At 41.6% G+C, this 21,210-nt stretch overlaps 1 protein-coding gene across 10 annotated transcripts in view; it reads right to left on the reverse strand.

Moving 5' to 3' along the window:
* The window catches only part of Cdc14b (cell division cycle 14B), an 80,504-nt gene that overhangs the window by 28,426 nt on the left and 30,868 nt on the right, over positions 1 to 21,210 (reverse strand). For all 10 annotated transcript variants that reach the window (XR_003845376.1, XR_003845377.1, XM_029547355.1 and 7 more), the window contains exons 4-5: positions 18,573 to 18,665; positions 625 to 701 (exon numbers count right to left, since the gene is read on the reverse strand). Coding sequence is in view for 8 of the 10 variants with exons in the window: in XM_029547355.1 (XP_029403215.1) it covers positions 625 to 701; positions 18,573 to 18,665 (170 nt within the window). In the remaining 2 variants the exon portion in view is untranslated. The remainder of the gene's footprint in view (positions 1 to 624; positions 702 to 18,572; positions 18,666 to 21,210) is intronic.

Below are 21,210 nucleotides of genomic sequence, written 5' to 3' on the forward strand. Positions count from 1 at the left end.
AAAAAAAAAAAAAAAATTCTTTCAAGATCATCACACTAGCTAGGAGGTAAGGCTACACTCACAAGGTTGGAGGAGGTCTGACACCTCCACACAGAGCTGTTTGACAGGCTCTGTTACAGGAGTGTCTACATCCCCAACCACACCCACCACCTCTTCTGGCAATGCTCCTGGGAAAAGGGGTCAGGTGTTGTCCCGTAAACTCTGCTAAGTAGGGAAACTCTCTGGTCAGTTGCACAGGAACCTGGGGCAGCAATGGGCATAGTACCATGAGGATTATCCCGTTGGTTCTCAGCCAAGTCCTACTCTACTCCTACCATTTCAAAGAGCTAGAAGGCAAAGCTAGGAGACGTCTGACATTCTGATAACACAAGTGGAACATGTGTGTGTGGTATGTGTGTATGGAGTCACCAGAGTCACCTGTGTCTACCAAACAGAGGCCAGAAGTGACAACATTCCAACAGTGTCACTGTTAAGACTCTTAGATCTATGGTGTCACATCATTAACATGCCTTCCTGCCAGGGCTTCATTTTTCTGTTTTGTTTTGTTTCATTTAAGAATTACCACCAAAAGGTTCCTGGTAAGAGTCTGATCAAATACATCTACCACATAACCTGCACATTTACCTGAAAGGAATATAGGCTGTATCTCCGAAGATTAATGTTCTATACGCGTCTTCTGGTGTCCTTCCCAAATATATAACCTACATTTGGAAAGAAAAGAAAAGGGCATTTTTACTTCTCAATGACACAGTTCTGTCACCAAGAAGACATTTCTGCACAAGCTGCAGCCAGTCTGCAGAGCCATGTTCTCACTAGTAACTGCTTGTCTCAACCTGTCAGAGATTTCTCCCTGCCACACCAACACTTCAAACAACTTGTGCTCAGAAATGCAGCATTTTAAAAAGCATGTTTTCCAGATCCAGATGCTGGAGTGACATGCTTTAAATTCTCTCCTTGAGCATCCTCAGACGTGGACAAGTGGAGGTGGAGCTGCTGACTGGAGTGGGGTAAAGTAGAACCACAAAAGCAAAGTTGATGCATTTATTATTATTTTAGTACTTGTGAAGTCACAGGACAACTTTGTGAAGTTGGTTCTCTCCTTTCTACCATGTCAGTTCCAAAGACCAAACTTTTTATTTTTAATATAGCTTTTTTTTAAAAGAATTTATTTATTTATTTATTTATTTATTTATTTATTTATTTATTTAATGTGTGTTGTTTTGTGTATGTGAGTATACTGTCGCTGTCTTCAGACCTTTTTGTTGACAGAGTTTTCATGAACTGTGTGCATAGCCCTGGCTGACCTGGAACTCACCATGTAAACCAGGCTGGCTCTGAACTTGCAGAGATCCACCTGTCCCAGGAATACCCTATCACACCTGGCCAAACCCCCTTCTTTGCCAACTGTGGCTCATGCTAGGAACGTTGACTGTGGCCTGCAATGTTCTCCTCAGTGTTTATTGTTCTGAGGCCTCTTCACTTGAGAGGTCAGTCACCTGTATCTACGAAGCTGTTTCACCACCCACCATCTGCCACTGGCTGCAGGTGTTCCCAGCTCCCACGCAGGAGCCAGGGACCAGCATGAAAAGATCAAAACTAAATTAAATTCCAAAGCTGATCTATGGAAAATATTTTAGATCACAATAGAAAAATTCAAGTCTAGGTTGAAACTATATCTCAGAAGTACATCACAGGCTCAGCAATGCATGAGGCACTGAGTTTGATCCCTGGAACCAAGACATGGCAGAAAAGGGGGAAAATGTTACCAAGTTAATTACGAGCTTCTTTTTTGTTTTTTGTTTTGTGTTTTGTGTTTTTTGGGTTTCATTTGTTTTGGGTTTTCCAGACAGGGTTACTCTGTAGCCTGGAACTTACTCTGTAGACCAGGCTGGCATCGAACTCAGAGATCACTCCCTGCCCCCCCCCCCCGCCTCCCTAGTGCTACAACTGAAGGCGTGGGCCACTACCATTACCTCTATACAGACTTCTTATCTCCAGTGCTCAATACTGTATGTGGAAGCTGTTTTCATGAAGTGAAAGCTTTGTCTCCAATCTCTTAACTCCTGGTCCAAACATAAATGGACGGGCTCTAAGGTTTTGCCTATTTCGTTGAACTCAGTGTACGTATTGTTGAGGTTTGCACCCCCAGCATAGCTGTTCCATGCCTGCCAGCTAATTTATATTGTTGCTGTAATATGCAAACATTTGATATAACTTGACACAGAGCAGGGGCATGCCACCACATCCCTTAGTGTGCCCTGTATGTTCTGTATGAGGTTTGTTAGTCTTAAGAAATCTCCACAAAGCTTTACATAGGACCTATCAAATTAAAGGCAAATATGTACTTTTATGTCTAAAATGCTTGAGTCAGAGCTGACTACTGGGCAGCACTTCCTGCACCTGCATATGGGCTCATTGTGGTTTTTTCCTTTATAAGTCTGCCCTGAGAAATGTTTGTTTTTGTAGCCTCAAAACACAGGCTGGGGGGTGCATGGACTCAGGAGGTAGAGACAGGTGGATCTCTGAATTCAAGACTATAAAGCTAGTCCCAGGACAGCCAGGGTTATCCAGAGAAACCTTGTCTCAAAACAAAACAACAAAATAAGGATTAAAAGACCACAGCTGGGGAAGTATGTGTGTGTGTGTGGGGGGGGGAGGTTCCTTGGGTAAAGGGATTACTATGTAAGCATGAGAACTCCAAGTCAGATCCCCAGATTCCATGTAAAAGATGTTCATGGTAATAGTACAGGTGTCTAACCCCAGTGCTGGAGCCCAGAAGACAGGCGGATGCCTGAAGTGCAGTGGCCAGAACAGCCTAGGCAGACTGGGGAGCCCTGGGCTCAGTAAGAAACCCTGCCTCAAAAAAAAAAAAAAATTATGGAGACACACATGTCTACTTTTGGTCTCTATACATGTGTGTGCATGCACACAGAGTAAACAAACCTAGCAACAACCTTTTAAACATAAAGCTAGATCTTATAACTAATTCTAAAGATTTGACAGTTTCCAGAGGACATTCCAATTTTCTGTTTTAACAGTTATAAATGGACCATTTCCCAAGGTCTGAATGGTTTCTTACTAGAATTTAATTCCATTTACTCTCTCCACAAACCATAGCTGTGATAGTTAATCTTCACTATCAACTTGATTGCATTTGGAATCATCTAGATGATGCTCGTCTGTGAGTGTTTGAAGGCATTTCCAGAGAGGTTTAACTAAAGAAACGACTTGCCTTCCCATCGGCTGAGGTTTTAAATCAAATAAAAAGGGCAAAGGGAGGACAAGACAATATTCCCTGCTCTGTTTCCTTAACAGTTGAGAAGAATGCCAGCCACATCCTCCTACACTATAGGCTCACCTCTCTCAACCACGAGCCTCCTATCATGTTGTTCTTAATAGGTATTTAGTCATAGAATGGAAAAAAAAATGATGCACTAATTAACAGAATGCTCAAATATTTATTTATCCTCAGTAGCAGTAGGAAAAGAGTCCAGCAAAATGTCAATCAATCCCCCAAACAAAGAAATGTGTTCCCTGGCTGACCTTGAACTGAGCAATCCACCTGCTTCTGCCTCTCCAGTGCTGGGATTAAAGGCTCTCGCCACTGACACCTAGCTAAGAAATGTGTTCTTTTTTTTTTTTTTTTTTTTTTTTCCAGTTTTTCTCCAGTGTGGTATCTTTAATGCTGTTTGTCTTAATTTGGGTTTTATTGCTGTGAAAAGTTACTATGACCAAGGCAACTCTTATAAAGGACATTTAGTTGGGGGTAGTGTATACATGCAGAGGTTCAGTCTGTTATCATCAAGGCTGAAAAANTGNCAGTGTTTAAACAGTTATGGTGCTGGAGGAGACAAGAATTCTACANCCTGATCAGAAGGCAGTCAGAAGACTCTTCTGCCCTGGGAGGAGTTCAAGCATAGGATCTCGAAGTTCACCCTCACAATGATGTACTTTCTCACATGCCAAATCTACTAAAGGCCGTACTTCCTAATGCTGCCACTTGCCATGGGCCAAGTATATTTAAACAACCACACCTTTCAAGATCACTGTAAAGGCTTTACCACATGGGTTATACTCACAGGGTTACTCTTTAGTATGTATANTTTTATGTACTTGGAGGGGACTTGATTGTTAATAGGCTTTACCATATTGTCTACATATGTAAGATTTCTCTCCAGTATGAATTCTTTCATGTTTTCAAACTTGACCATGAGAAGCAAAGGATTTACTACATTGCTTACATTCATAGCGTTGCTCTCCAGAATGTATTCTCTTATTCATTCGAAGATTATGATGGTGCGCAAATGCAAGAAATGTGTTCTTAAGTCTTACCTAATTATCAAATTGCCTACATTATCAAGTTTTCAAGTAAAACGAACCAATTTACGGATATCATCTTGACTCTTATTCAACTTATTTTACTCATTCAACACATACATCTTTTAAACAGAGCCTAACAACAGTTCTATTACTATTTATTTAGGGGGAAAAAAAGATATCACTACTTCATAAAAACTATAAATTTAGGGCTACAGACTGGCAAAAACATCTCACAATTGTCTATGATGGGATCTGACTCTCTCTTCTGGTGTGTGTGTGAAGTCAGAGCACTGAAATATATAAAATAATTTAATAAATCTTTAATCAAAACTATACATTGGATTGGAGATGGCTCAGTGGTTAAGAGCACTGACTGCTCTTCCAAACGTCCCAGCAACTACATGGTGGCTCATAACCATCTGTAATGGGATCTGATGCCTCTTCGTGTGTGTTTGAAGACACCTACAATGTACTCATATAAATAAAATAAATAAATCTTTAAAAAAACAAGTATAAAGTTAAAAATCCAACCTGTTTAAAACTATTTTATTTTATATTTTACTTCATTCCTGCTATGCTGGTTGATGCTATTAGCTTGACAAGACCTAGAATCACCTAGGAAGAGATTCTTGCTGAGAGCCATGCCTATGGAGATTACCCTAAGTGTTAATTTATAGGAAGACTCAATTCGTTATGGGAGACACCCATTCCCTAGGCAGGGCTTCCTGAACAGTGAAAGAGAGGAAGCTAGCTGAAAGCAAGCAGACAAGCAAGAATACATGCATTTGTTTCTTTTTGCTCTTGATTGTAAATGTGATATAAGTTCCTACCTCAATAATGGATTGTAACTTGCAACTGTAAGTCAAGTAAGCCCCTTTCTCTCTCTGCTTGTTTCTTCTCTTGCTTGTTGAGATCTTTTATCACAGAAACTAGGCCATGAAACTAGAACACTTCCAGGTGTCTCCTGCCCCTTGCTAAGACTAACACTCCTCTAATGTGGACCTGGGATGGCCTCCATTGGCCTGGGTATTAAAAAGTCTGGTCTTCAGCTTGTTGCCATGGAGAAGGGGGTGATGCAGTTTCTTTTTTCAACCATTCTGAATAGACATGAAGTAAGCAGGTGGCTCCACCACATGCTCCTTGCCCTAATGCACTGTCCCCTCATCACAGGTCCCAAAGCCCTAGCACAAACTAAGCACAGGCATAAACACAAAAGCACAATCCATCATGAAGCTCCCCTTAGCACAAGGTATAATCTCAGGTATGTTTTGGTGCTAGAAGTTTGACTAATACCCAATAACTCTATTAAAATCTTATTTTTTTTTCTCCATTCTATTTAAATAAAAAAAAGTACTACCTCTGAAACCAAAACCCAAAACTAAATTTAAAAGCCCTGCCACAATGCCACTTCTTCCTGTGGATCACCTGTTAACTGGTACAGACAAAACAGCAAGTAGCAACTCAAAAAGAGAAAAGTGACTTTGAATCATATTTCCTGTGCAGCAGATTTTGGGGGACATTGTAGAGGTTGAATACCCAAGTGAATTCAACTAGGCTACACCATGAAATTCTCTACCTACTTACCTCCAAAACAAAATAAAACCTGGGAGTGCCCATATGCTTGATATCTAACAACAACAACAAAAAAATCAAAATCAGGTTTTGGTTGTGTGAGAACCAGGCCTTATCACTTTTTCCAATACCAGCCCTATTGGCTACAACAATAAAGGGCAAGATAAGACCTGGGGCAGTGTTGGCCTTTAATGTCAGCACTTGGGAGGCAGAGGCAGGAGGATTTCTGAGTTTTAGGCCAGCCTGGTCTACAAAGTGAGTTCCAGGACAGCCAGGGCTACACAGAGAATCCTTGTCTCAAAAAACTAAAAAAGACCTGAGAACTTCAGCATTTATGTTCATATCACTGCATTCCTGGAGTCTCTCCAACCCATAAACTGCAACTTCCCAGTAGCCTTCTTTAGGATATATAGTTTTGGCTATGCATGGAAGGCCACAGATTTATGGTTGAAAAATTGCAATTCCTAGGTTTTGCCCCAATTTGCAACTGTGTTAGTTTGCTTTCCATCGCTGTGACAAAATGCCTAGGATAATCATCTTACACAAGGGGGAAAACAGGGTTTATTTTGGTCCAATTTAGAGAGGTTTAGTCCATGGTCATTTGGGTCCTTTTGCACTGTCTTTGGGGTAAAAAGCCTTGGTGGATATATGTAAAGAGCCCAAAGCAATAGAAAACCAATGACACCACCCATGGAGCCACACCAGAGACTCACAAACATGTTGGTGAACCTAGGAAAAGGCAATGTCTTTCTTACAAATAGACAGTTATCACCATTTTCCTTCCTTCCTTTTTTGATAAAGGTTCACCAAGTAGCCTTGTGGCTAGCCTGACTGACTGACTGACTGACTGATGGATAAGAGTTCACCATGTAGCTTCTAGCTGGCCTGATTAATTGATTGACTGATTGATTGATTCATAAGAATTCACCATGTAGCCCTGTGGCTAGACTGATTGACTGATAAGAGTTCACCTCGTAGCTCTGTGGCTGGCCTGATTAATTGACTGACTGATTGATAAGGGTTCACCTGTAGCCCTATGACTGACTGACTGACTGACTGACTGACTGACTGATCAGAGTTCACCATGTAGCCTGGAACTCTATATAGAGCACTCATTGCAACTTTCATTATAGTGATCAAAACAGACATCGTAGTATAAAACTCCTGAATGTGTACAATACTTCAGACAAGAGATCTCCTGAAGGTTACAAAAAATAATAGAACTATTAAGAAGGAAAAAAAACCCTCTAAGACAGTATATTCCTTAATGAATCACCAGAACAAATACGTAAAACCAAGGTACCTGTAAGTTGATAAGGTGAAAGAGCTGGATTTGCTGTGTGTCCATGGACGTGTGTGTACATAATTCAAATGAAATCCAGAGAACCTATAATTCAGAATTTCTCTAGCTTTCCAAGATCATCATCTTCTCTATACAAAAATACACCCATTTTTCCTTAAACAACAATTTAAGGCAATTTTTAATCCACAAGACTGTAGCTTCTTGGTTTCTTTAAATACCAAAAGGGTAAAGTCCTGATTTCCTTCTAAACTTCAAAACAAAGTAGCCTTTAATTCGTTAATAACTGTGGGTTAGTCTTAGAACACAAGTTCAATTCAAAGAACAGAGTAATGCAGCATTTTCCCCCCTATGGGTGGTGAGAGAACACTCCAGATTCCCAATGATTAATTAAAAAAAAAACTATTTTAAATCTGTTTGGGGAATGACTATACAAAAAATAGTTAAGACTTAATCCTTACCCTGAAAGAAACTGAGAGATTTAATCTAAACCTTTGTACATAACTATTAAATATGTGTTAGCAGGTTGGAGAGATGGTTCAGTGGTTAAGAGCAGTTGCTGAACTTGAGGACTTGGGTTCAGATCCCAGTTAGTAGCTCACAACTATGTACAACTGTAAATCAAGGGGATCTGACACCCTCTATGCACTCCACACACAAACACTGTATGCAGTATGCATACAGTATGCATGTGGTGTGGTACACAGGCAAACCCTTATACTTTTCTGTTTGTTTTTCAAGACAGGGCTTCTGTGTAATCCTGGAAGTCCTGGAACTCGCTCTGTATACGAGACTGGCCTCAATCTCAGAGATCTGCATGCTTCTGCCTCCCAAGTGCTAGAATTAAAGGCATGTTCAACTTCAGAAATAAACCTTTTTAAAAACCATCTGCAGCTTTTGCTCTCAAAGCAACTCATTTTTCTGATGAGAAGACTTTCCCATGTGAAGCTAGTCTCAATGTGGCTCTTTGGAGGAGTCGTACTGAGTGATTTCTATACTAAAACAAGTGTTCAGTTTAGCAAACTCTAAATCAGCACAATTTTATAGTATATCACTGCTGCTTATTTAGACACAAGAAATGCCTCGGCAAATTCTTTCAGGATATTTATATCAGAAGCTATGTATACAGAATGCCCACTCGAATGTCATGGTGCTATTTTGAAGCTAAGAAACAGATGATTACCCAGAAAAAGATTAACTTCTACGACAGCCAGATTCCAAGACAGTCTCAACGAACCTTAGCTCCTTGTATTTCCACCTTTAACCTACCCTCTCACAGTGTCAGAAATTACAGAAATGACAGGAGTGTAGGGCTTGGTCTGCTGTTCCAGAGAACCCTTTCTACTTCCAGGTCTTCCCCTCCTCCCCAAGATTTACTGATTTGTTAATTTATTTATTATGTGTACAGTCTTCTGCCTAAAAGCCAGAAGAGAGCATCATATTCCAGTATAGCTAGTTATGAGCCACCCCATGGATGCTGGGAATTGAACTCAGCACCTCTAAAAGACCAGCCAGTGCTCTTAACATCTGAGCAAGATCTCAAGCGCACTCGCAGAGGTTTTTCTCCCAACATACACATGATACCACACAACAGTCCGTAACTCCAATTCCAGGGGATGAGACACCATCTTTTGGCCTCCAAGGGCACTGAGGACATGTGATGCACAGGCATACATGCAGACAAAACTCCCATGCATATTAATTAATTTTAAAAGGAAGGGGAAAATGACCTGACAGAATGGGACTTTTGGGATGAAATCATAGAGAATTGTCTCTGCCTTGCTCTTCCTGAGATCCCTCATTCTGGGCAAATTGTCATTTTGGGGGCAATCCTAAGCAGATCACACAGTGAAGAGTGTCTCTTGCTAAAGTTCAACAGTGGCTTGTCAGGGAGGTGTGTGAGCCACCTCTGGAGACAATCGTCCAGATAACTAAAGACAAGAAGACTGAGAACCTGACCCACTCAAGAGAAGCAACTCCCAACTCCTAACCTAAGGAGTTGCTGGGGATGTAATTCAGTTGAAAGAGTTCTCACCGGGGGCTGGTGAGATGGCTCAGCAGGTAAGAGCACTGACTGCCCTTCCGAAGGTCCTGAGTTCAAATCCCAGCAACCACATGGTGGCTCACAACCATCCATAACGAAATCTGACGCCCTCTTCTGGTATGTCTGAAGACAGCTACAGTGTACTTATGTATAATAATAAATAAATCTTTGGGCCAGAGCAAGCAGGGACAGAGTGAGTAGGGCTGACCGAAGCGAGCAGAGGTTCAAAATACAAGTCCCAACAACCACAGGAAGGCTCACAACCAGCTGTACAGCTACAGTATACTCATATACATAAAAATAAATAAATAAATAAATCTTTTTAAAAAAGAAAGAGTTCTCACTCAGCATGCACAAAGTCCTGGCTTCTGTCTAAAGTGAATAAATAAACCTGGTTATTTACTGTTAAGTCACTAACTCTAGAGGTGACTTAGACATCAGTAGGTCATGTAAGCAGCACACCCAACAGTAAGGAAACAACTCAGTTTACAAAGCCAGATAAACCAAACAACTGAAAAATTACATGACCACTGCAGAGATGTGATGCGGCCAGTCAAGTCTGCAGAAACAGCAATCACAGAGGAAAAATTAAGTACCTGTAGCAAGATGGTCTTGCTACAAAGCTTGCCTTTGATCTCTGATATTCACAAGGTGAAGAGAACTAAATCTCAAAAGTGGTTGCCTGGCCTCCATATATACATGAGAAATAAATATACATAAAATATTGTAGGAAAAAGACAGTAGGGTTTTTTCCAAGATCCTTTTTAAATCAATGAAACAACAGCCAGCCAAGAATGGTGGCATATGGGTAAGGGAGAGGTGGGGAGGGGGAGAGGGAGGGAGCGAGCAAGTGAGCAAGCATGCCTGGGGGGGGGGTAAGGGGGAGAGAAGCAGGTCGAGAGAGACAGACAGATAAACAGAGATTGTGGCCCCGGCTACTTGGGAACTGAGGCAGAAAGCCTAAGACCAGGAGCACTAAGCCACCTTGAGTATTCAACTCTCTGGTACAGGCAGAAAACCAAAACATGAGGATCTCTTCTAGACAAACTTCACTGGTTTTTTGTTTTGTTTTGTTTTTTTAGGTCTGTGATAACAAGTTCTGGGCCTTGTGAGGGCCTGTGACCCCTGAATACTGGAGGTGCACCTGAGTGACAAAATGACTCGTAACCTACTCCATCGCGCATGGTTTTAATTCTGACAAGCCTGGCCTCCAGCAACAAAGCTCAACTAAACATGTGTTTCTGATTTCTGTTCTTATACACACTTTGAAGCTTCATCTACACACTTAAGAGAGGCTCTGATAATGTGTGGAGACCAAACAGAACACCAGTTACTGAGCCAGACTTAAGAACAACAAAAGGCATTTGGGTCCCAACAACAAACACAGCCACAGGAGAAACCAATAAACTATTTGCAAATACTCTTTATGCAGAAAATGTCACAATGTTTGCAGCCTTTAAAAGCTCCTGTAACTATTTTCACATGTCAGCCAGATGACACAGTCCTTCCCGTGCCAAGAATTTGACTGAGTTTAAAACAAAAACAAAACAAAACTCTTTCCAAATTACCACAGCATGTGCACAAAATCAATACAAGTTCATATTCAGCTGCTAAAAGGTAGGCAGAAGCAGAATATACACAACACAGATCTACAAAACTACGAACAAAAAATTTCACAGTTGATTTTTCTTTTGATGTGTGTGTATGTTGTGTGGTAGCTGGAAGACAATCACAGGTGTCGTCCTCCTTTGAGACCAGCCTCTCATTGTCCTGAAGCTCATTTAGGCTACCGTGGTGATCAGAAATCCTCCTGTTTCCAACCTCCAGCACTGTGGTTTTGTGCCTAGCACCAGAGCCAGCTTCTTGTTTACGGGCTCTGGGAACCAAACTCAGATCCTCAACCACTTTAGCAACTGAGACCAGCCCCTAACTCATTTTTTTCCCCAAACTAATCAGATTGCCAGGTATGGTGGCACAGGCCTGTTATCTCAGTACCAGGGAAGCTGAAGCAAGAGAATTGAGAGCCTGAAACCAACCCAAGCCACAAAGCTCTGCCCTGCTTCAAAGGAAAAATAAAATAAAATCAGATGATCTTACATTTCAACAGCCTTAGCTGTGTTAATTACTTTTACTTATATGAATATTATAGTTGTCCTTACTTTAGGTATAGGAACTTGAAGTCTAGAATATCAAATGCCTTGTTCCCAGCCAGGTATAGCATCACATGCTTTTAATCCCAGCATTCAGGAAACAGAGGTAGGCAGATCTCTGTGAGTTTGAGGCCAGCCTAAGACAGCTAGGGGCTATTAGCAGAGAAACACTGCCTCCAACCACCCCCCAAATAAACAAGCAAACAAATAGATAAACAAATATTCCTCTCTACAGAAACCAGTTAGTAAGAATGAGTGAGCTGGACTTGGGGGTAAGCCCTGAACGTTGCTACAGCTTAAAAACAAACAAAAAACAAAAAAACAAAAAAATAAACTCTTGATTCTCTCTCCAATTTTTTTCTGATAGTTTCATACAGGTATATAAAAATGTTTAGTCATTTTGGTTTTGGTTTTTGTCTTTAGAGGCAGGATCTCACTGTGTTACCTCGGCTTGCCTGTAACTTGCTATGCAGGCCAGGCTGGCCTCGAATTTAAGAAGACTCACCTGCCTCCCTCCGCCTTTACAGGGCTGGGATTCATAAAGGCATAGGCCACCATGCTCGGTACATTTTGACTTTTTTTTAAAAAAAAAGAAAGATTTTTTTTTTTAAAGAACAGAGTCTCATGTAGCCTAGGCTGAAATCTTGATACTCCTGTCTCTAACTCCCAAGAGTTAAGGACTATAAGCACGTACATCATACCAGGTTTATTTAGTATTAGAGATCAAACCCAAGGCTTGCTGCATGCTAGGCAAATACTCTCAAACTATATCCCTAGCACTGTGATCTCAATTTTTAAACACGGGGTGGGGGGTGGAGGGCCACAGCCATTTAAAAATACTCCATGAGTTACATAACCCTTGCAGGCTCATCTTCTCCAAAGGAGGCATTAGCTGCTCATCTGGGATCACCCTGCTTGTTACTGATAGGAGGCTGCTGCTCAGCCCTTATTTATAGACAAGAAGCCATCCTGCCTAAAACCAGGACTGAAATAAAGATAAGAGCAACAGATTTGCAAACAAGAATTACACACGGTCAAAGAGTCAAAGTTAATGCAGCTCAGTCAACATCCCGGGGCCACAGTGTCTGGGGTGCTTACTGGAGTGGACAGAGACGTGAGCCTCATGAGCAGCTGAGGTGCTGTACCTGTGGCTCTGTCTGGGGACCTGGCTGCTATCTACAGTCTCCTCGTTGTTCTCTCTGCCTCTTATAACACATGAGGAGGAGGTTTACACAGGAGAGTGTTTACAGAGCCTGTGTCCATCCACCTGGCTCTCCCGTATGGTTTCCACTGCACCATCTGCACTGGTGGCTGAATGCAATCTGGCCCTCAGCTTCCAGACACCAGTCTTAGTCCCACTTTACATCCAGTTCCTTTGCCCTGAAGCCACCTTAGCTGACTGCTCGAGTCCAAATCAACAGAATCCCTTAAAAAGTGGACCAGTGCCGGGAGTGGTGGTGTGCACCTTTAATTCCAGCAGTTGGGAGGCAGAGGCAGGCGAATTTCTGAGTTCGAGGCCAGCCTGGTCTACAGAGTGAGTTCCAGGACAACCAGGACTATACAGAGAAACCCTGTCTTGAAAAAACAAAAACAAAAAAACAAACAAACAAACCAAAAAAAAAAACAAAAAAATGGGCCAGAGGGCCAAAGTCTTTCCACTTTTCAGACTGTGGGATTCTGCTCATAGACTGCTGAGCAAGTATAGTTTCAGGAATTAATTAGGACCATAATTTTCCATATGAATGCTTAAAAGATAAGCCATTCTAAGGACTGTTAAGAACTGCTTAGAAAAATACAATGATAAATATTTACCAGGGGACTTACAAGTTACCACAATCAACTCTTCCAGAGTAATTTATTAACCTTGGAAGAGAGCAAATTTGCAAGCTACAAGGTGAGCACTCTGCTGTGTCATGGAGTATACACTTGGAGGCTTTGTATTTATCTTTTTTTTTTTTTTACAGACAAAAATGTTACAAGTTTTGCCCTCAAAGTATGTATAACCTAAGGGAGAGCTGGGGCAGCCTGAAGAAAAGCTTAACAGGAGGATATAACCATAGATGATAACCAGTATAAAAGGCAGAATGGTAACTGTTTTCAATTTTAAAAGCAGATCTCAAGACAGCAAGATAGCTCAATGGATTCAGGAACTTGCCCCCAAGGCTCATAATCTCAGCTTGACCCCTGGATCCAAGAGGTGGACATCATCTTAAAGTTGATCTCTGACCCCCAAATGTCTACCATGGTTTGCACAAGCACATAAATACACAAATAACACAAATACACATATACACATAAATGTAGCTCAATGGTAGAGCACCTAACCAGCATGCATTAAGTCCTAGGTTCAATCCCACGTTAAGGGAAAACAAAACTCAACCAAAAGCACAGGAGCTGGAAAAATGGCTCCGTGGTTATGAAAGCTTGTTGCTCTCTCAGGGAACCCAAGTTCAGGTCCCAGCCACCACATTAGGCAGCTCACAACCAGAACTCCAGTTTCAGGGGACCTGGTTCCAGGCATACACATGAAGCACACGCATACCAGAAGGTAAGCATCCATATATACATAAATCTTTTTTTTTTAAGGGAAGTTGATTGGCATTTTGTAAAATGCTGAACAAGTATGTTCAAAACCCACTGACCCTTGTTTAAAAACTTTAAAACCAATAATAAAATTGTTTTGTAGCTACTAAAAAATACATTTTTTTGTTTTGTTTTGTTTTTATAGTCAGGGTTTCTCTTTTTAGCCCTGGCTGTCCCAGGACTCACTCTGTAAACTAGACTGGCCTTGAACTCGGCCTGCCTCTACCTCCCAACTGCTGTTGGCATTAAAGGTGCACACCACCACTGCCTGGCCTAAAAATTTTTATTTGCACAAATAGCAAATGCTACTCACTTTACATTTTCCTTAGGAAATCTGGCTTCCAGATGACCAGAGTCTTGTATTGATAAAGGTTTTTTTAAAGATTTAATAAAAAAAAAAAAAGGGAAGTATTGCTGTGCATATATATTTTTTCACATATGTGTGCATATAAATTTCGTGTTTGTGAAATTTATGCAAATTATATGTATGCATATGTGTATAAACGTGTATGTATGTGTGTGTTACATCCACATGTGTGGGTACACACCTGTCCACATATATGCAGAGGCCAAAGGAAGACATCAGTTGTCTTCCTGTATTTCTCTCTAACTTGAAAGAAAGTCTGTCACTGAACTGGAGGCTCATTTCTCTTGACTGCTCAATTCGAGGGCTAATGTGTAGCCATGATCAATTTTTTACAAGAATGTAGGGATAATCTCTTGTACAATGTGTAAAAGCATCACCAAGAAAATTCTGATGGCCAATAAACTGAGGCAGGATTAGAAGGTGGGACATTTGGCAGAGAGAAAGAACAACTCTGGGAAATGGGCAGGTGAGAGAGATTCACCGCCTGGACTTCGGAAGAAGTCCCACACATGAAACTGAGAAGAGGCAACCAGCCATGTGGTAGGCATAGAACACTATAAATGGGATAATATAGAAATAAGCTACTGGGAACAGGCCAAAAATAAGTCTCCAAGTCACGGGTGAGTACTGAAGTAAGAATGCAGATCCTCACACGTGCACAGTAAACACGCTTACCCACTGCTCCATCTCTCTAGTCCTTCTGTTCCTTTCTGTTGTTGGTTTTTTTTTCCCCCTGCAGTGCCAGGAATGGAAACTTGGGGTCCCTGTCATGCTAGGCAAGTGTTAGGGCTAGCTAGGTTAGCGCTGAGCTAAAAGTCTTTCTAGGTCTTTGGCTTGTTTCAACATTACTGCTCAAGCTTTATACTACCTCTAAACTTCAACAGCTCCAGGAAAAGTTATTAAGACTTAAGTTCCTAGGAATTAGCGTTCATCTCCACAAGACTTTAACCAGAGAACTAAACTGGCTCAAACATAAGAAACCTTGCTCACTTAGGTGTTTTATCTTTCAAAGTGTCTTTATCATATGTCAACACTTTTTCCTACTATTAATAACTTTCTTTTATTGGAAGTCTTTCTCCTGTTTCCCCACAAAGCTACTCCAAGCTCCCCCATTAGCCCACCCATCGTGGCTTGAAAGACACCTGTCACACCACAAACTCTGGTCTTCCCACAAACTGGCTTCTATATAAACAGAGTAATAAACTTGACGACTATCCAAATCTATCCAGTTTCCTTACTCAGGGTCTCTACTGCAGTGATGAAACCACCACGGCTAAGACCAGGCTGGGGAGAAAGGGGGTTTATTTGGCTTACACTTTCTCTGCACTCTTCAAGCAGAGCAAGAACCTGGAGGCAGGAGCTGATGCAGAGGCCACGGAGGGGTGCTGCTTGCTGCCCCTGGCTTCCTCAGCCTGCTTCATTATAGGACTCAGAACCACCAGCCCAGGGATGGCACTGCCCATGATGGGCTGGGCCCTCCCCATTGACTAATTGAGAAAATGCCTTACAGCAGGGTCTCATGGATCTCATTTCCTCAGCTGAGGCTCCTTCTTCTTTGATGATGCTAATTTGTGTCAAATTGTACACAAAACCAGTCAGTGCACCTGGCAAATTCTTAACCATGGAATCAACATTGATGTGCAAGGCTAAATAAACCTCTCGGAGGAATTTTAAACCCATATATTAACCATGAAAACACAGAAACAAAACTAAGGTTCTGTGTGCCCAGTTAAAGGTGTATCAAAATGGACCAAATACAACAAGATATTGTCCACAAATACAAGAAGCTATTTTTCTCATTCACTGTTGAAAAACACCAGCCGTGGGCTAGGTGTACCACTGGATGGTAGAACACCTGATTAGATGCTGGAGGCCCCGAGTTTAATCCACAGAGCCAACAAATTAAAACAGAAGAATGAGCAGGGCACTAGCAATGCAGCCTTTAATGCTAGAACTCAGGAGGCAGAGGCAGGCAGATCTGTGAGTTCAAGATCAGCCTGGCCTACAGAGAGAGCTCCGGGACAGCCACAATTACTGCAGAGAAACCCTGCCTTGGAAAAACAAAACAAAACAAAAAACCACCACAGAAAGAGGAACTTCACATTTATAAAATTATGCAGTACTTTCTTTCTGGGTTTAACCCTGTGATTCCACCATACCTCTTGACCATTTTCTGAGTTCTTCACCCTGGAGTTGCAGCCTCTGGCTTCACACAATGTGGCCAATAGAGCTTTATCTGACAGTGGAAAGAGATCTATCCTGAGGGAAGCCTGGTTAAGAATTCATGGATATGGGCCCTGTCCCTGAGGTGGAACTGTCTGGGCCATGCAGGCTTTCTCTTGGACAGAATGTCGGGAAGACCCCACAAACAGCTTAGAAGTTTTTCTGTCACACTGAGGATGGATTCTCCAGGTTGCCATTAATGTTTTGTGAACCCTGATAATCCTAGTGTCACTTTCTCTTTAAGGTGTCATTTAGTCGAGGCTCTCCTCCCCAGTTGAGTTGGGCAAATAATGGAACCAATGTCATAGTTAAGGTATCCACCTGCCAAGCCAGTGAGATGGCTCAGAAGATAAAGCTACTTGCCACCAAGCCCTAGGACCTGAGTCTGAACTCCAGGACCTGCATGATAAAAGGAAAGAACTGACTCCACTAAGATGTCTTCTGACCTCCACACACATGCCATGCTGCCCATGCGTGTTCACTCTCCCCTTCCCTTCCCTCCCCCATCCGTGTGTATGTGTGTCTCACACATACGCATACTCTTTAAAAATGGTGACTCTTGCTGCATGAATTATTTTTCCTGCAAATTCTTTATAAAGTTTTAATTATTAAGAGAGAGAGGGACAGGGGAATCTCTGTGAATCTGAGTCTGGTCTATAGAGTGAATTACAGGCCAGACAGGGCTATACAATGAGACACTGACTCAAAATGAGTTTTTTTTTTTTAATTATGCATATGTACATCTGCATGCAGGTGCCCCTAGAAGCCCAAAGAGGATGTTGGTTCCCTTAAACTGGAGTTATAGGCAGTTAGTTATGTGTAGTCATCATGGGTTCTGGGACTCAAACTCAGGTCCTCTGCAAGAGCAACAAGTTCTCCAGCCTTTCTTTTTCTTTTTCCTTTTTTTTTTTAGGACTTGCTGCCAGCATAAGAAACACCAAGAAATAGAAACAACTCAACTGAAGAATTCAGACTTCAACAGACACAATTCACTTCCTGTATCTCAGACCTTCAACTTGAAGTTTTCTCTGAAACATTTCTCTCTGCTACTTTTTTGAGCATAACCAGGAAAAGACAATCCAAAAGGCCTAGGCAGCTGGTAATGAGACACCCTAAATATCTAAAAGAATCTAATTTTGAGGTGCAATTCTACTAACTAATTCTACTAACCCAATTTTTATAAACTATAGATTACCAAACTAGGTGTCAGAAGATAAAGGAGTATGAGGTGGTCTGAGGTGTTGGGGTGAAGCCCAGTGTAGAGATACCTACCATGAGCCTAGGGTCAAGGTAAGTGAACAAATCTATCAAAGCAGGGGTGAGTCAGAGCTCTTGCTGCCTTACTACACAATCATGAGGACTGGAGTTCAGATTCTGGCACTAATATAACACAACAGCAGAGGGGGAGGGCGGAGACCTGTAATTCCAGATTTAACACTCAACATGTGCACACAGCTACACATGCATGCTTATACACTCACAAATAAATACTTTCCACAAATAAATACATATTTAAAGAGAATAGAGTTATCTGGAGAGATGGCTCAGTATGTAAGGCTGCTTGTCACCAAGCTTGATAATCTGCAAACCCTGAAAGCCATCTTCTAACATTCACAAACACACACACACACACACACACACACACACACACACGGGGGGGGGGGAGGGGAGGGCCTGACCCCAGTAAAATGACTTTACAACTCTCTAAACAAATTTTGAATTAATAAAAGCAGCTTCAGGAGGCATATTCACTCACCTTAAAGGCTTAAAAGATTATCAACTTTTTCCGTTGTAATCAGTCAAGAAACTTGAATTAAAAAACAAAAAAACCCACTGAGTACACAGAGACTCACACGTGCTCCCCACACAGCATGGGTGTGAATCTTCCCAAGGTGAATGATTCCCAAATAGCCTCTAGAAACAGTATCTTAGGAAAGAGCAGCTTCAAAACATCAGGTCTGCCTGTAGAGCGGGACGGCTGTGCACACTGACCTTCAGACCAGAGACACTTACCATATAACACCCGATAAGGAAGGCCGCATTCGCTTGCTTTCTCTGATCAGTGCCAGTAAAATGGATAATTTTCTTCCTCAGCATTGTAATGGACTGCATCAAAACAAACTGTTGTTAGTATTTTTTGACCGCTTCAAGTTTCCTAAAATTTTGCTTTGTGACAAATTCTACACCTCACATGCATAAGCAACCTCCGTATTGAAACTCTGAGAACAACAACCCTGAAGCCCTGAAATCCCAGGAGCCATTCTGTGATACTAGAATTATTTAAAATAAAAGGGAGGAAGGGAAATGTAAACAGATACATGCCTAAAGACAGGCCAACCTTCGGATCATTTCAGAAAGCTATGGATAGAGCCAAGAGAGAACAAAGACTGATGAATCCAGAATCTGTGGGGAATAAAGTTCTTATTGGAGGCCACTGTCACTCAATAGTGCCTTTTTTTTTTTTTTCTCCTGAGGAGATATAAGATCATGGTAGTATCCACAGATAGTGACAAAAGAAACTGGATAGATGTACCAATCTGAGAAATCAACAATGCAGGGATTCCTATAACAGGAGATGTAACAAGCTGGGAAAGTCGCCTGAAGAATCCCTATCTTCTTGAGATTAGCTCTGGCTACCCTGAACTCATTAGGTACACCAAGCTGGCCTTGAAGTCCCAGAAACCCATCTGCCACATCTGTCTCTAACTCCTATTCCAGGGATTCCATGTACTCTGACATCTGAGGGCACTGCACACACGGTGCAAAGACATACATGCATGAACATACATGCATGAAGAACACTCACATACATAAAAACACTCTTTTTGAAAAAAAAAAATCTCTAGTCCTAAAACCACAAGTTAAAGACAGTCCGTGAGATAGCAGCTGAAAGGCCTCTTCTTAATTTATGAAAATTAAGTATACACTGGAGATCTGTGAATGTTTCTTTATGTATGTTATACTTCAACAAGAAGTTAAAAGAAAAGGAAGCCACCATCACCCAGCAGGTCCCCAGTGGTTCTTCACTAATGTGAAATGCATCAGTAAAGCTGCAACAGAGTATGTTCGGCATGTTTGAATGCACTGCTCAGCTCACTGGCCCATGCTTGTTTGAATGTTGTAGTGTCTCCAGTATCAATCAGTATGAACATATTTTCCCGTAGTGGTTTATATGGACTAAGGGATCTAAACCAATTAAAAACAAAAATAAAACCCAGCCAGCCATTGGCACCCTCTTCGACCAGGGCTCTGTCAATCTCACTAGCTCAATGGACAGTGAGATCTTAGGCTGGTTGCTCAACACCTCTTCAGTGCCTCTAGCAAGTCACTAGAAAGGAACACACTCATTTATTCTGAAGAATAAAATTCTCCAACAGGTTAGGCATGAAGGTGTATGCACAGGTGCACACATGCATAGACTCACTCTTTCAAAACTAAAGCAGAGGAACAATAGATGGGAGGAGAGGGAATTATATTTAGCCTTTTGGCCCTGTGGGAACAAAAGACTGTCACTGACAAAGGGGAAAGGGGGGGGGGGNGGGACCCAAAGACAGAAGGCCATGGATGTTTACTTTGCTAAGACGGCCTAGGAAGAAGTCTACACTTGTGTTTAATATATAGTGAATGCAGCTGATGCTCAGGAAAGAAAGAATATCTCCCTTACCCATAAATCTGTAATAGTGTTAAGCAAAAGTAAATGCTACTTGTTTCACATAGTTCTCTGGTAGGTAATCAATCCTAAGTTTTTGTTTATTTTTAATTCCTGCTAACAAACTCAGTATTTTCTTCTTAACAGTTTATAATGACTAGGTACTTTTTAAAAATCTGAGACATGGTTGAAGAGTGAGATTCCAGCTCAGAGAGGGCAATTTTTCCCCAACCATTCACCAGCACTCTCTTTGAAAGGGAGGCTGGAGAAACTCTGGCCAAAGCAGGGAAGCATTTCCCTTGTCTGCTTCAGTTCCCATGAGGTCAGACAAGGGACTTAGTTAAGTAGCTGCCTTTCGCTTTGAGTTACTGTTTTGTTTGAGCTTCTTCAACCCAAACCGGAACCAAAGAACCCAAATATAACCCCTTCCATTAAAATTAGAAAACACAAGTGACATGTGTTGGTGTATCCATGAGGGGATGCAGACACTTCTAGGTCAGCCGGGGTTGCCATAAGAGTGTCTCAAAGCCCAGAAAAAACTCTAGGAAACAAATATATGACAGTATAAGTTTAGGAGAAAGAATATTTTTAACGTGTGTTTCTGCTTGCTTGCATGCACGTATGTATAAACTATGTGCTTGCAGAGGCACACAGGCCAGAAGATAGTGTCATGTCATCTAGAACTCCAGTGACAGATAGTCATGATGTACAATGTGGGTCTCTGAAAGAGTATCCAGTGCTCTTGATTGTAGAGCCATTTTTTGCAGACTCAGAAAAATAAAAGTACACACTCTAAATACCACCACCATGAGAAACACCACTTAGAAAATCTCACAATGTAGATCAGGCTATACAGTCTCATATAGTCACTGTGCACCAACTAAGTGATTTCACAGCTATTCCTCCCGAGTACTGAGACTATCGGTGCGCTCCACCACACCTTCTAAATGTTTGCTATGTTTTCAAGGCATCCTAAAACATACCTCAGTAGGCAACTGGTGT

Source organism: Mus pahari, chromosome 16, assembly GCF_900095145.1.
Source record: "Mus pahari chromosome 16, PAHARI_EIJ_v1.1, whole genome shotgun sequence".
NCBI lineage: Eukaryota > Metazoa > Chordata > Mammalia > Rodentia > Muridae > Mus > Mus pahari.